We start from the raw sequence: 16462 nt of genomic DNA on the forward strand, positions 1-16462 counted from the left end.
AGAACCCAGCCTAACCAGGGATCCCAGCCGCAGCATGGACACAGCAGCAGCACATAATAACAGGGAGCCATTTGGATGAAGGGATGTGCCCAACTGGTTGCCACATCTCACATGTGGAGGGTGAGATTCCAGCTCCAGGCTCTGCCTCGTGCTGCTCCCCAGGGCTCTTCCAGGCCTTTCCTCCTGCTCCCAGCCAGCCCAGGCACTGCTGGCTGACCCACAGCACTCTGTGGTGTCCTGAGGGACAGGATGGCCACACCACCGAGGGGCCTGAGGGACAGGATGGCCACACCACCGAGGGGCCTGAGGGGACAGGATGGCCACACCACCGAGGGGCCTGAGGAACCGTGTGCCTGCAGCCCATGGGACACACTGATGAGAGGGATGTCACCAGGAGCTGCTTGAGCACTGGGACAAGCCAGGGGAAGGGTTCCTGGCTGTCAGGAGGATGTAGAAACGACATCTGTCACCAAATCCAGAATGGGACAGGTTGACAGGATCACAGTGGCTCATCTGGTCCCATCTTCCTGCTCAAGCAGGGTCATCCCAGAGCACATGGCACAGGATTGTGTCCTGACGGTTCTGGAATATCTCCATTGAGGGAGACTCCACAAGCTCTCTGGGCCAGTGAGCAATCACTGCACAGAAAAAAAGTTCTTTCTTATGTTCAGGTAAAACTTCCTGCATATTGCCTGTCGTCCTTGTGGTTGGCACCACTGAGCTGAGCCTGGCTCCATCCTCTTGGCACTCCACACATTAATGAGGTCCCCTTTTAGCTATCTCTTCTCGAGGCTAAACAGGCCCATCTTCCTCAGCCTTTCCTCATTGCAGAGATTCTCCAATTCCCCAGTCATCCTTCCTGCCCTCCGCTGGACCCACTAGCAGGAACTCCGTATGTCTCATGTCAGAAATTACTCTGCCACTACCTCGGCCCAGGCAGGGACACCCCAACCGCAGGCCCCTGCCTCTCCCTTGGCTCCCGTGCCAGCTGGGGGCTCTCAGCCTGAGGAGGGGCTCCAAGGCACCGTGTGCGGCGCGCAGCCCACACCAACTCCCGCTGAAGGGACACCCAAGACCCCTCTTCCCGCCCGCCCCCTCCTCGGGGGGGCGGGGCTTGTCCAAACCGACAGCTCTTCCCTCCAATCCTCGCGCTCCCTTCCCCGCCCCGTGCCGGAGCAACCAATCACTGCTTTGCATTGCTCAGCCCGCCTCCTTGTGCTGCCCAATCGGGAGGCGCCGCTCGCGTTCTCAATCTCGGAGGGGAGGGCGGGGATTACGTGCTGTTGGTATTCCCGAAGCGCGGCAGCGCTGCTGTCCCCTTGTGTTGCCCGCGCACCGTCTGCGCTATCGGCGTAGCGGCCGCAGTTGGCGTAACGCGGGCAGAGGCGGCCGTGTCGGGGAGCGGCGGCCGCCGTGCGAGGAGCGGGCTGGAGGAGCGGGCAGGGCCGGGCAGGCACCGGGCCGGGACCGCGCCGCAGGTCAGTGGAAGGCGCTGGGAAGCGGGCTGAGACCTTGCGTAAGGCAGCTGGTGATGGGGGGCTGGGAGAGGGGTAAGATGGGGCTGCCCGGGCTGCGAGGGTGCTGAGCCCGGGCTGCAGCTCGGTGTACGGGCTGTGGGGCCGGAGCTGCGCTGCGGCCCGGGCATGGCTCGGTGCTTGGCCCCCGAGGCTGGGCTGCAGGGCAGTCGGGGGTTCAGAGGGCCAAGAAGTGGGCTAAGATCTGGGCACAGCTCAGTGCACGGCTCGGACAGAGCTGGGACCTGGGCACAGCTCAGTGCACGGCTTAGATGGAGAGCTGGGCTTAAATCTGGGCACAGCTTAGTGCATGGCTCGGATGGAGAGCTGGGCTTAAATCTGGGCACAGCTCAGTGCATGGCTTAGATAGAGAGCTGGGCTTAAATCTGGGCACAGCTCAGTGCACACACGGCTCGGACAGAGCTGGTCCTGGGCACAGCTCAGACAACTGGGCTAAAATCTGGAAACAGCTTTAGTGCACGGCTCATACAGAGAGCTGGGTCCTGGGCACAGCTCAGTGCACACTCGGACAGAGCTGGTCCTGGGCACAGCTCAGTGCACCCTCGGACAGAGCTGGTCCTGGGCACAGCTCAGACAGCTGGGCTAAATTCTGGAAACAGCTTTAGTGCACGGCTCAGACAGAGAGCTGGGTCCTGGGCACAGCTCAGTGCACGCTCGGACAGAGCTGGGTCCTGGGCACAGCTCAGTGCCCGGCTCGGACAGAGCTGGTCCTGGGCACAGCTCAGTGCACGCTCGGACAGAGCTGGTCCTGAACACGGTTCGGTGCATGACCCCGCAGTGCCAGGGGACAGGCTGTGACCTCACAGCAGCCCGGGCTCAGACCTGGCAGCAGTTCGGCAGGGGCAGGCACCGCTCCTGGAGTGTGCTGGTGGTGTGGAGCATTGACCCGCGTCGCCCCGCTCTGTTCCAAGGTGTCCGTGGGACAGTGGAACCTCCGTGGAGGTGCTCGGGCCCTGGCAGAGCCAGGGTCTTTAATCACCCACCACCCACACAGGCAGCTCCTAGAATCAGTGAGGATTTCCTGCCCGGTGTTCATAACCTTGTCCCTTTGAGATGTTAATCAGCTCCCGCCTGCCCCGTTTAGGTGTTGTGTAAATGTGTAACGAAATCGCTGTGTCCAGCCCCGGACCTGGACTGTGCAGGGCACAGCTCAGTGCAGACCCGGTGCCGGGGGAAGGGAAGGCACATTCCCGGTGGGCCTGGCCATTGGACAGCCCGATGACCTGATTCGGTTGTTATGCTGTGTAATCTGGAGCAGGCTGCTTGTTTTTTTCCCCTCTCTGCTCTGCTTTCTCCATTTATAAGATACAGGTGCTAATGCTTAGGGCTGGTTGGAAATGCAGGAAAGAAACATATTTTTCGTTTCTTGAGACGGCTTTTCCTTCGTCTTGTTAGACTGCACGTTAGAATGATCTTGTGCTGTAAACTGCTTCTAAATGTGATGGCTGAAAATAGAGCAAATTTTTATTAGCTGCTTTGCAAAACAGAAATTACAAGGGGGATGACAACAGTGAAGCTTGCCCTAGGCAAAAAGGGGAAAGAGGATGTTGGGGCTGGGCTAATTGGGGCCATACCTCTTCAGACTGGAATGAGTCTGGACTGAATATTACCCATCCAAACAGGTTTTAGAGCAGGAGGAGGAGTCCAAGGCTGGCTGGAACTAATTTACTCATTTCCCTCCCAAAGGCTGACCCAAAGACCTGTATCAAAGAGTTGCACAAGAGAGAGACTGGAAGCTCTCTGAAAGTGCTGCCTGCAGACCTAAGGCCTCTCCAGGGACTTGAGATGCTTTCTCACAAGAGATGCTTTCAGGAGGTGTTGTGCTGAAGACAGAGCACTGCAGCCTCTAACTGGGACAGCTCCTGCTGGTCTGGAGCTGAGACCCAACTCCCCTCCCTCCCTTTTCCCTTGGAGATGTTGCAGAGATTTAATCTGACCTCTTCCTGCTCACCTGAAGCCTGCCGTGGCGATGATCCCACAGCCAGATCCGACCGCCAAAGAGAAGAGAATCGTGCGTTTGAAGCTGGGCCGTCGTTGTAACTGAACTGGAATTTACTCCCTGTTTGTGCTCCCGGAACGACTGCCCTTCCTCTGCTTGTCTGTTTGTGCTGTGAGCCACTTCTCCCTGATCTTGTTTGGAATTCCTGAGCTTTCCACGCTGAATTTGCCCATGGCTTTCCTGATGAAGAAGAAGAAATTCAAGTTTCAGACAAGTTTCACTCTAGAAGAGCTGACTGCCGTCCCCTTTGTCAATGGGGTTCTGTTCTGCAAAATCAGGCTGCTAGATGGAGGAGACTTTGCTAGTTTATCTACCAGGTAAGACCTTGCCTGCCTGGCTGTACTTCTTTCCCTGGTGTTTCTTCCTTTGAGTGGTTTAGCATATGGCTACCACTTGCTTACCCCTTGATGGGATTTTAATAGTTCTGTTGTAGGGCCCCACATGCCATATCATTCTCTGGAGCAGGGGAAGTACATAGCTGGAGAGCTCTGAACCTGGGTGGTGTTGGCTGATCCGAGCTGGATTGAATTTTTCAGAGATGAGGGGAGGGAGTGGGAGGTCACTCCCCTGAAAGGGGATTAAATCCTCTCTTCTCTTTCCCCCTCCTCCTTGCCCGAGTTCTCACACACTGTTTCAAGCCCTGTTCTGTACTGCCTTAATGCCTTACTTGAAATACAACTCTGTAGAAAACTATGTCTAAGCAAATCAACCCTTCCCAACTTTGCTCTCCCCCTTTGATACTGAATCTCTCTTCTTTGTAAGGGTGGAAGTCGTTTGTTTTGCATTGCAAATTGCTGTGCAAGGGAAAACTGCTGCCTGGAGTCAAAGTTGTCAGTGTTAAAGACCCAGTTTATCTCCTTGAACTGATGCCATTGCATTTCCCACTTCAGAGCAGCAGTGTTTTCTATGTCATGTTGGTATCATTCTGCTGTGCATCTTAAAAGGCTCTGCCATTCTGTATTGGCATTTCTCTGACTCCTTCAGGCAGGTCTGTCCCCACTCTTGTTACTAATTGCTAATAAAAACTTGCTTTGTTTCCAGCTATGCACACAGATTATCACTAACAGTATGCAAACACAAATTCCACAACAGCCCAGACTTGCTTTCTTCTTCAAAATGTGAGGGAAGCCTTCAGTGGCTTTCAAAACTTGTTTTTTTGCTTTCCTGAGAGACTGCTCTGTTTTAAAGGTACAGGATTAGTTTATGCTAGCTGTTAACTGCTTTATCACAGGGTTAAAGCCTGGTTGGGTCTGGTTTTCCTCTTTGTGGTGCTGTGTACTGAGCTTTCTCATTTCAGGAGAGATTTTATTGGGTAAGCATAAAACATTTCTGTCTTCCAAACAGAAGTGGTAGGGCAGTGTTCAAAGCTTGGGGGGCTTTTTCCAGAGGCACAATGCAGCCTCATCTGAAGTTAATGGAAGCCGAGGGTGTGGAACACCTCCAGAAATGGACTTTGAATTAATTTCTCTTTTGAAGAAAATCTATCAAAAGAGCTTTTCCTGAGTGTTTCTCCCCTGAGGCTAGATCCTTGGATTTGGTGGAAGCAGTTTATCTAAGGAATTCAAACAGTATGTGAACTTGGAAAGAAATTAACCCTTCCACTTCCTGGAGTCATAATAGAATAAGTGTCACTGGAGGGTGTTTCAGAAAAAGCCTGTGCAGAGAAATGTTCCTCTCCTTGTCCCTGAAAGCCGCTTCTAGGAGCCGTTTGGGATTTGCTGGTGCTGCCAGCCGTGTGGGTTGTTTTCTGAGCTGGCTGGGGTTCAGCAGTTCGCTCAGTGTTGCAGATGTGTTCCAGCAGCAAAATCAACTGTAATTCAAAACCAAACACATCCACAGCTCTCAAAAGGAGCAGAGGCAGAGTGGGCTGGGGGGTTTCCCGCCTTTCCCCAACCTGTCTGTGCTCTAACTGAAAGCACATGGAAACCTGTTCCTGCTTGAAAAGTTACGGGTCTCAGTGGTATTGAGTCATTTGACCTTTTCCAGATATTTTTCCCTGTTGCAGTTAGAGAAACTTCAGGAGGGGTGAATTTCCAGAAGTTACCATGTAGAGAGGCTCCCAGGTCATGCCTTGGCTTAGCTCTGGTCTCCTCTCTTCATTTCTATCACCTTTTGATACTCACTGGGAAAGATTACAAGAAAGGAGATACTGTATATGTGTTGTGTTGTGTTTGAAATCTGTAAGTTGTTTAGAGTCCATGATTGTTTCTCTGAAATCAACCACTTCCAAAACTGATTGGGTTTGAGGTTGTAATGTCTGACAGGTAATCTCCTGTGAGCTGCTTATGAACAAAATCTGGTGTTTGCTCTGCAATCGATTTGGCTTCTGTGATCTGGACCATTTGGAGGTCTGTGGCTGTGATTGAGCTGGGCTGTAGCTCTTCATGACCATGAATTCTCAGAGAACTGATCTGAATAATATGTCCCGTGTCACCTGGAGTCTGTAAACTGAGGTTAGAAGTATGTATAGCAACTCTTCACAGGAAACATTAAATCAGTTTTTATAATTGTAGTGTGAAAAGAGGAGTGTTATACAGGAACCTCCAGAGACAAATTTTTCAGGTTATTTACAATAAACTTGCTTGACACCTCATGCATATCTGTGGCAGGGAATATGATATACCCAATGAGTTGTCAGGTGGCACTGGGGTCATTTGACCCGTGGGCAAGGCAGAAGCAGCAGCCTGGCTGCTGGCTCCAGTCAGCCTGTCCTGGTCCCAAGTCCAGCTCAGCCTGGGTGCACACACAGAGCTGCCACAGCCTGCTGCTCTGGGTCTGGTGGGGCACACACTGGGCTGGGACCCCCTTCCCAGACTGCTCACAGTCCTGGCTGGAGGGGAGCCTGTCTGAAATGTATTAAAACTAAATGCTCTGAGGAATTCAAGGATGTCTGGAAAAGGTTCAGGTCCTGTCAGCACATTCAGCACTGGGGATGTGCCTCTCCTGGGTTTTCTGGTTTGTTTGGGGTTTTTTAAATTATTATTTTTTTGCAGACAGTTACTCTATTTCCACTCTTCCTGTGCTCAGGCCTTGCATTAAATTATAGGTATGTAAATGACTAAAGTTTCAGCTGTAAATATCTTTTAGCTTGTCCTTTCTTCTCCCTTTGTAAAGTTTCCTTAGGCTGTTCTGGGACTTCTGAGGAATAAAACTCACAGGTTTCACCTTACAGTGCTCTGTGTTAAAAGCACCTATTGTGTCTGTGGGTTTATTACCTTGCAGTTGGATTACAGAAGTTGGGCATCTGAAAAGGTATCTGAGCCAGGTGTAGGCCAGGCAGGTGCTGTATTTCCCCACAGAGAAGTACCAATATATTCCTTGAATATTCTTAATCCAGATACTTAAATAGCACAACCACCAGTGAATTCAGTTGCCTCCCAAGTATGTTTAAAAATAGCAGGCACAGAGAAGTAGGGATGTATTCATGGCAACCATTTTTGTGAAGCAGGTGGGTGGCTGCACTTTGTAGCAGTTTGAAGCTTTCTAGGGGGTTGTGCAGCTTTGTTCCTAGAGAGATGAGACAGAGTTCCTTGGGAGGGATCCCGTCCATGGATCAGCACAGGCAGGAGCCTGGATGTCCAGAGGAGTGCCTAAAGCTACAGGCTGGTGTAGTAAGTTCATGTACATCTTTGGGTATCCCAGAAGAGGAAGACTCAATTAAATTCCCCCTCTCTGCTTACAGAGTTCATGTTGAGTGACAGCCAGGTGCTCTTTGCCTCGGTGCTGAGTGATTTCTGGCTCTGTGCTGGCAGCGAGCGCTGCTGGCGCACAACGTGAAGGAAGTGGAAAACCAGGTGTTATCCACAGACTCCTGACACCTCATCCTACATTGTTCTGTTAGCCTGCCAGCAGTTTCACTCTGGTATTTCTGGATTTGAAGGAAGGGGTTGTACTCTGAAAGCCCCTATCTGACTCTAGAGGAGAAACTGTTTTGCGTAAGTTGAGCAGCTTTGAGATCATCTTCCACCTTCCTCGTTGTCTCTTGAAGGCACCTCAGACTGCATTTCCCTTGAGACCATGCTTGTCCAAGTACCTGCAACATTTCAGCTTGGTTTTCTGATCTTGGCACTCGTTGCAGCAGTTTGAAATAAAGAATGTAGCTTGTCTCCTGCAGCCCTGCCCTGTTTGCATGTGGGCTCGATCTGGGAAGGCCTGACCCTGTTGGGGTGGTCTGACCTCCAAGTATGTCAGTTCTGCAGCCTGAACCCACAATGTTCTTAGCCTTGCTATTTTTAATTGACTCAGTGTGAAAGGCCTCTTCCTACACTGCATACTTTATTTTTGGGGGTGTAAAGCTGCATCCAAAAAACCAAAGAAACGCTGATATTTGGGAAGGTACCTCACACTGACAGCTCCCTGTGGACTGAGGTCAGCTTTTGTGTAAGTGTGGCTCTGTCATCATCATGTAGGCACAAATGACCTGAAGCTACTTGCTTTTGGCAGCTGGTGGGATAAAAAGCATCATAATGCCTTGGTGATAAACAGAACATATTCACTTCTGTAGGACATAAATAAAGGGGAGAAGCGTTGTCCTGTTAACACAGGGCTGGCGATTCAAAAATTTTGCGAAGGGAGGTACAAGGTGTGCCACCTCCAGAATTCAGCTCTTGGTGGTGGGAGTTAGAAATCAGTTATTTCACTGTCTTTTCATAACTAGTCATTGTGCCTGACACTACAGGATCCTTCAGGTAATTCAGCTGACCATGTTCAGCTTTTTTAGACTGGAAAATCATTAACTGTGTTTGTTTAATCAGAGACTGAAAGATTGGTTCAGCCTGGTTGAGATCTGAATCTTGACTGCTGTGTGCCTTAAAACAAAGGTTAGGTAACTAAATAGTTTCTTCTAGAGTCTCCAAGAGGGAAGAAAACTGGCTGTAGTAAATAGGGGATCACTTGCTCAGTGCTGCCTTTTGATTCCAGTGGGATTGTCATGGTTTAGTAGAGCAAGGAGCTTGGTTGTGACTTCAAACCATTCTCCCAGTTCCATATTTTAGGACAGTATGTGCTTGGCTCTGTCCTCTGCTAGAGCATGTGGTGTGTTAACGTATTTTAAAAGTACTTTTGTTGCAAATGTGTCTGAAAATGCAGACCTTCCCTACATGTACAAATATTCCTGTTACACAGATCGATAGACTTAGTATTCATGTTCCAGAGCAGCTTCACATAACATCCTTCCTTCCTGGCACAGCCTCAGCAATAGGCTGGGGGTGTTGATGGAGAAGTGATTTGAATACAGCCTCTAGAAGTGATTTGCATTAAAAGATTACATACTTCAAGATAATATTAAAGCATAGTACCTGTAGTGCCTTGCATTCTGAAACAAAGACAGAAACTAGACAGCAAAAATGAGAAAAAGGGGGTTCATTCCAGGAGTGCAGCTACATGTAGGTGCAAGTTGTGAGAGCAGAAGCAGTGAATGAGGTTTAACCTCTCACAAGTTGAGAGCGTTGGAAAAATTGCAGAAGTGATGGAGCACCGCAAACTCCCCGGCACAAACCATCTTAAGTTGTGGTTTGAGTTTGCAGAGCACTTCTCTCACCTTTTCAGGGCTCTGGGTGCTACAACTGCAGGGTCTGACAGATGCTTTGGAGTGGTTTGATTTGCTTTGTGCCATACTTGCCTCTTCCTGTCACCAGTTACTACATTGAAGCCTGTCACAAGACTGGCAGAATTACGTTAAAACCTTCCTGCCATGGGGGCTGTATCCTGTCGGGTAAAGAACCGTCTCTGTTCATGCCCTGGCTCTGTCCTGCCTGCTGGGACTCAGGCAGAGGCTGCTCTGCTGACCAGAAGCTGCAATCTAAAGCTCTGTAACCGATATGCTGTGTGTACAGCATCAGTAAATACGTTCAGATACAGGCGGCTTTCAAACTTCCCCCTCATCGCTGATTCTGAGCTGGCATTGCTTTGACAGCTGACTCTTAGCAACAGCCTTATCTGTGTGACTTAAGCAGCCCTTGGCTCAAAAATATTACTCATTGAAAATTAATATTCTACTGAGAAACTGGGACTCTGTGGCCCACTGAATTTGCAGGGTGACAATACCATCAGCTCTGACTGAGAATCAGGGAAAGAAGATGCGAGTGGCCCTGCTCCTTTAAGACATGTATTTATTTCTGAAATACAGGGGGAAAACCTGAAGGGCTTCCAGTCTCTTTATTCTTTGTGCTCTTGAGCTGCCATTAGTGTTGACTCTAGCTTTGTAGCTGAATTTCTGAGGAATTCATGCATGCCTTCGGCAGCCTGTGGTGTCTCTGCACAGCAGTTGGTATTTTAATAGGCCATAAGTTGCCAGTGGCAAGTTGTTCTGGTACCAGTCTCTAGATAAATGAGGCAGGTACAGATTTACTTCTTATTATTATTTTATTACAGGAAACTACATCTGGTAGTGTTTCTGGGAACAGTGAGCAGTGTTTCTTCCTCAGATCAGAAACCTCCCTCACTTCAGGCCTGGCAGTGTGGGATGGTGAGCTCTGCAGCATCCACCTGTGTGTGGCTCTGAGGCCTCATCCGTGCGAGGACAGGCGGATGTGGCTCTGTGTGTGACCTCCCTTCTTCAAACAGGATATGTTCTGCATCCTCTGTGGGCTGCCAGCTCTGCACTGTGCTTGCAGCCTGCTCTGAAATGGGTCAGGAATCATTTCATAACTGTGGGTTATTTTATAATAACCAGAAGCCTTTAAAAGTTCCATGGACCAACATTTGGATCTGCATGTTTCTTCTGTAGTGTCCTGTGAACTCGTGTCAATGATCTGTGCTGTAAAGGTGATCATTTCAGGTGTTATTTCAGGATGTGTCAGCCCACCCCAGTACCAGCTGCTTGCCCTGCAGGGTGAGAGACTTTATTTTTTTCCTTTTGCAGTTTATTCATGTTGTGCCAAGTGCACTTGCTGGGAGACACGATGCACGTCGCTGTTGTAACTCCGGACTTGGCATCGTGATCCCTCTGGTACCATACAGTGGGACTGGGCATCTCATTTTAGTGCCTGGGTTTGAAAGGCACTTCCCACTAGACAAACAGTTGTGCCTGTGTTCACTGCATGAACAGCCTTCTTGTTTGGTGGATTTTTAATCCGATGGGCAAGAAAGGGAATTGTTGTGCACAATTGGAAATCGCTGATTGTCATGGATGTCATTGTCATGTGCTTCTCAAGGGTCACCCCTGTAGCTTGGTGGATACAGCCAAGGAACTGGGGTGGAGTTATGGGGATGAGGAAGACAATGAAGAGGAAGGATTGGGAGGAGGCAGGTGTGGAAGAGGATGTTCTACCTAAGCAGTGGCATATACAGTCTATAGCAGACTCACTCCCTGTGGATAGTGAGTAGCTGAGCTGGCAAGAGCAGGATTATGTCTTTCCTTTGGCCGGCCTTATCCTACCTCTCTGGTGAAAAGAGGCCTTGAAGGAGGTCCAGTGTTGTAGTAGGAGATGGGATGAAGCTAAAAATACTTTTACTGCTGTATGCTGTACTTTAAATAAGAAATGAACTCTATCTGTTCAGCCTGAAAGCACTGGGAGTGTTTACATGGCAGGAAGGAAGAGACTATGTGGATTTACTGTCCTGGAAGGGCTAGAAAGCTGCAGCACTAATTAGCAGTGCAGCTTTAGAGACCTACAAAAGTCATGTGGTTGGTAACTACCCTGAAATGTGCTCTCTGAAATAAGCAACTAAAGCTAGAAAACTGTCTTTTGGAGCTTCCTAGAGCTGCATGTTTCCCTCAGAGAGGCAAATCCCATCTCTTGCCATTCAGTCTACCAAATGTGGAAAGCAAAGTGTAAGGTTTTTTTTGCCACATGAAAGATGGTCAGTGCATGCCTACATGTGCTCCTGCCTTCCAGTGGAGTTTCCATTTCTCCTGAATTGCAAGTTGGGAGTATGAGGAGTACAAAATGGGGAGGCCACAGTGAACCCTGACAATGTTTTCCAACTGTCTTGTTCTCTGTCTGGTCACTTTTGTTCCAGTTTTAAAGGGATAATATTGTTGATCAAAATAAAAATGCAAATGGCCAGGAGAGGAGGAAGGAAACTCTTGTCTGGAAAAAATCCTGGCATAGAGATTTTTTTTTTTTTAACCTGGCTTTGTATTAGACTTTGAGGCTTTATCCATGCTTAAGACAGCAAAGGTGAGGTTGGGTGCGGCATCGTGCTGTTCATTGGGTTTTTGTTTGCATCTGTGTAGGTTGAGGAAAGGGTTTCCAGTTTAGTTGTGTTTCCACCATACTTATTTCTCCTCCTAGTTCCTGTTCCTCCCATCCTTGCTCAGGCTGTGCCTGCGTGTCAGAGACTGAGGGAGGCACGTAGGATATTTATAATTCAGCAATTTTTCCAGAGCCGTTAATGCTCCATTGCTCCCAAATGAAGCAATTCCATTTGCACTTAGGCAGCCTTGCTGTAACCAGTCAGCCCCAGCTAGTGCAGCATCCTGCTTCCAGGCTGAGCAGAGATAGTCTGCTTGCCTGTGTTACAGATTAATTATGCAGTAACCTCTCTGCAGGAAAGCTTTCCCTGGCTTCTGTCAGTGGCCTGTTGTGGTAACACCTGGCTATTCCATCTATATAAATGTCAAATTCTTTCAAGTGCAGTGCTGCTCGTTTGTACCTTCAGTAGCCTGCAGTGCTCTTTGCTGCAAGGGAACTGTGCTGTGGAGGAGTCTATTTTCTACAACTGTTACTGTCCTTTGCTGCCTTTCTGCTTTGTTGAACACCCTTTTTGTGCTGTACAGAGAGTAGCTGATCATACTGTGGCTCCTGTTCTCTTTAAGGTCTGTTTCTGCTGTAGATTTATAGTAATGACTTTTCCTGCTGCAAGTGCAAGTACATCTGTTCTTCCAAAACAAACCTGCCTGTTGTTTTCCCTCCAGAAGTGATGCAGTGGATCCCCAATGTCATTTGCTCTCAGCAGGGAAGAATCAAGGGAGCATGTCTGAATGAACACAGCTTGTGGTGACAGCCACAGGGGAGGTAAAGCCTCTCTGATGCTCAGAAACCTGCTCCTGCAACAGCATCCTGTGCTGACATCTCCCAGGGGCTTAACCAGCACTCATTGCTGCCTCTAAATGTAGAGCTCTCCCATATTCTGCTTTTAAACAAGATGTAATTTATGAAATTACCTTTCCCTCGTTAGGACAAGTGGCACCATGAGATATTGGTGGTTCTTAGGGAATTGGGTTAGTCTGCAGCACTGGCTCCAGAGGAGCAAAATCAGCTCTAGCTGCTGTGTCTCAGACCCCTTCTCTCCCTCTTGCTGGCTCTGGCACTAAAACTGGGGCAGAAGGGAAGGGAGAGGTTGGGAGAGGCAGGTGTAGGAGTCCCAGCCCATCACCACTGGTACAGTGGTGAGTCAGGGGTCAACAAGCTTTGCTCAGCAGCCTCTTCTCATTTGTGAACCTCTCCTGCTGAGTGGCCTTTTTGCTGATAAACACCAGCAGTGATAGATATTGGTGGAGGGGACAGAGGTTCAGGGAGAACGTGTCTGGACCTTGCCTGTAAAACCAATGACCTGGTTTGTAGTGCTGAATGGTGCCTCTATAAAGGAGCCATCATAAACACCCATGTTGATCCTGGAATGGGAAAGTTGCTGCTAACATATAAAGGGCCTTCTCCTGAACTATTGTATTTGTTTTGAGTAAATATGTACTCTATAGAAGTGACTCATAGGGAAACACGTCTGAGCATGGCTGGGTGTTACCTCTTGGGTAACTAAACCTACTTTTAGCACCAGGGTTGACTTCAGGCAGCCTATTTACTGAAAGACTCTTCAGTATGTTCGAGCCAAATTGCAGTGATGTTACATCATATGGTATTAATGAAATTATTCCAGAAATTAACTTGGCCTCATGTGCAGGTTAATTTGCACTATAAAGACCTCTCTGGTACAGCTACCTTGGCAAACTCATCTGGTTGAAGTAGGGTTGATATTGGCAAAAAAAGTCACTTAAGTATTCTGGCATCGTGATGTCTTCACGTGCCCTAAATCTGCCTTAGAGGCAAAAACATTTGTCTCTGCACATCACTTATGTTAGTGATGTTCCTAGTCTTGTGTTGATTCCCTTCTGAGTTTTCATTTGCCAGATTTATTATCCCAGCAAAGCCTTAGATTATTGAATTGACCCATGTCTGGATTTTTCTTATCTTGGGGGACAAGCGTTGATTTTTTTGTTTTGTTTTAAAAGGTAGCTTTTTTTCTTTACAAGTACCTTTTTCTTCATAAAAGCATCTTGTGTTCAAAACTAGCTTTCTTGCAATACAGAGTTGTGGCCATGTCTTGTGCCCTATAAGGTGGGCACATTATCAGAGTTCTCCTTGGTGGAGTTTACATTGCTGTCTTTCTTCACTGGGAGTTTAAATTTAGTCAGCAAAATGCAAATCTGGAATCTCTCAGAATGACAGCTAACACTTAGGGGATGAAGGAAGTTTATAAATACACCAGCAATGGATAATCAAGGAGTCTTCATTTTACATCTGTGGTCTGCCAGAAGTGAAAAGGCTTTCGAGAAATGTCAGTTGTGATACAGAAACACATATTGACTCTGAAATTTACTGTATCTTGTAAGCATCTGTACAGAGCAAACTTTGGAGTTTTTCTGAAGTGTGTGGGACTTTCTGAAGCTTTTGTTCCTCAGTCTGTTATTACCACAGGGGAAATTGGAATTGTGATTTGTCCAAGGGGCCACCAGGCCCTGAAAGGGTTGGGATTTTTTTCACTCTATTTTAACTTGTGGGGTTTACTATGCAGTCATTGGTAATGAGCCTAAACACCCCTCCTTCTGTACCTTCCACCCCTCATTACCAGGAAACTCTCTCAGTGTGGGTTTTTCCATCCCCCTGCAAGTCCAGCTGGCTGGACAGGAGGTTAGAGGTCACAAGAGGTAACTTAGTGAAGCTGTGCTCATGCCTGTTTTATGCACATTTGATTGTCCAGTGGTTGTAGTTGTGGAATATTAGATCTAAGAGTTATTTAGGCCCAGAGCTAGACAAGTCCTTCAGAGCAAGGTGGGTGTGAAGGTAGCACAAAGCAAGAGGAGCAACACCTGTGAGCCAGGCTGGAGAAGGGACTGCTGGCATAGAAAACCCTGAGTGTGGGAGCTGGTGGCCAACCTGGACAGTCACAATGCAACCTGCAGGGCAGACCTGCTCTGGTTTCTTCTGAAAATTAAATCCTTGTGGATTTGCTTATGGGAGGAAGGCACTGGTGGTGGGCTTGGCAGCCTGGCACATGGCTCATTGTTGGCTAAGCCAGCTCCGACACAGTCTGTCGGAACAATGGAAGTAGGAGTTGGTGTGGTGACTCAGTGCATGATGAGAGTTCAGAAAAAGCAAATGCATCTTTCAGCCTTCAATACGCACGTTATTACAGACTTGTGTTTCAGTAACTGAGTCATCTATCCAGCTATTCCTTTCTTTACACTTAAGAGTTTGGTAGTTCTTTGCTTGTGATGTTTTTGCTCCTGGCACACATCCCTGGCCTCAGACCAGAAGGAGCTCGTGCTCTGTAGATGTGGCAAGAAGTCCTTGGATATGTGTTGCTTTGGGTTGGTCTGCCTTCAGCACAGTGTGTAACAATAGATGTATTGCACAGCATTTACTGTTACACTCCCTTCTTGGATTTGTTTTCCTGATGTCCAGCTTTTCTCTTTGCTTCCAGAAGACAGAATGTAAATTAGAAATACCTCAAAGCAGAGTGGCTCTGCTGGGCATGTCCTGTCTTTGAAGTGCCATGTATCCCTTGCTGCTTGCAGCTAAGTCTGTTAGAATTATTTCTCCATGCCTTTTCCCCACTCCACCCTTGCTCACTCTTCCAAAACTCATCTGACTTGTTCTGTAGTTTAAGTTCTAAAGGGTCATTTTTCTGTGACTGACTTTCTCCATTTGGCACAATTTTTGTTTCCTTATGCAGCTTTTCCTGTAGCACTAGGTCACCAGCTGCATGTGATTTTTTAATAACCTCCATTGTTTCATTTCTTATGGTACTTTTAACATAACTCATGTTAGGAGGAGCTTAATAGTTTTAAGATTTAGATACAAGGAATGATTGGAAATATTCTAGAGCAACTCCCAGTGGTTTGAGAAGCCCTTAAAGTACTGGAGAGCCTGGCCACCCAGCAGTGATCTGGAGTGCATGGGATGCACTGCACTGGAAAGCTCTTGCCTGTGGGACATAGTGCATGAGGTGCAGCATTGCATGTCTGTCACTTACAAAAGTCTGGGTTCGTGTGACTGGAGTCCAGACATAACTGAATTACTTTCAGAGAAGCTGTTAATACACATTTAGGAATGCTGATGCTGGAGGGTTTTGTTCTGGTGGTTGACTGACTGCCTCCCCCATTCTCCAGGAGGGATTATCACTCCCTGGTTTGTACTGGTGGACCTTTATCAAGATTGATCACTGCCTTGGAGGGAACTGTAACACACAGTTTCAGAGATGTACTTTCCAGAAATAGGCTATTTCTGGAAATAAAGTTAAAGCCAAAAAAGTCAAACTTTATCAGCTTACTTCTGTGGACAATTTCTAAATCATTCTTTAATACTGTTTTTATTTCATGCTTGCCTTATTGTTTTTATTCCACTTCTTTCCCCAGCTGCCTTTCACATGCTTGATGCTGTTGTCGTCATCCCCTGTCCCCCACTGAAGCCACCTGGACTGTTCCTCACCTTGGTTTCTCAGTTGTGCCTGGAGTTTCTTCCATTGCCTTTTTTCCCCACTGTACATTTGCCTTTAATCCTTTTTCCTGTATTTGTCTCATGTCCAGTGCAGTAGGGATTAAGCAGCCCATGCTCTTAACTGTGTAAATTCAATCTGGTTTCCTGAGCTGACTTTCCCCTACTCTTCCTTCCCTGTTCACTCTTCCCCACCTCCCCAGCTGCCAGTGAGCAGCAGGAGTGGATGTATGTCCATCTCCTGCTGGGAGGTAGAACTGACACAGCAGGTA

At 48.0% G+C, this 16462-nt stretch overlaps 1 protein-coding gene across 1 annotated transcript in view; it reads left to right on the forward strand.

The window, feature by feature from the left end:
- Positions 1-1390: 1390 nt before the first annotated feature.
- The window catches only part of FAM102A (family with sequence similarity 102 member A), a 37238-nt gene continuing 22166 nt past the window's right edge, over positions 1391-16462 (forward strand). The window contains exons 1-2 of the mRNA XM_033077493.2: positions 1391-1478; positions 3222-3851. Of these exons, the coding sequence (XP_032933384.1) occupies positions 3706-3851 (146 nt within the window). The 5' untranslated portion in view covers positions 1391-1478; positions 3222-3705. The remainder of the gene's footprint in view (positions 1479-3221; positions 3852-16462) is intronic.

Source organism: Catharus ustulatus, chromosome 21, assembly GCF_009819885.2.
Source record: "Catharus ustulatus isolate bCatUst1 chromosome 21, bCatUst1.pri.v2, whole genome shotgun sequence".
Classification (NCBI taxonomy): Eukaryota; Metazoa; Chordata; class Aves; order Passeriformes; family Turdidae; genus Catharus; species Catharus ustulatus.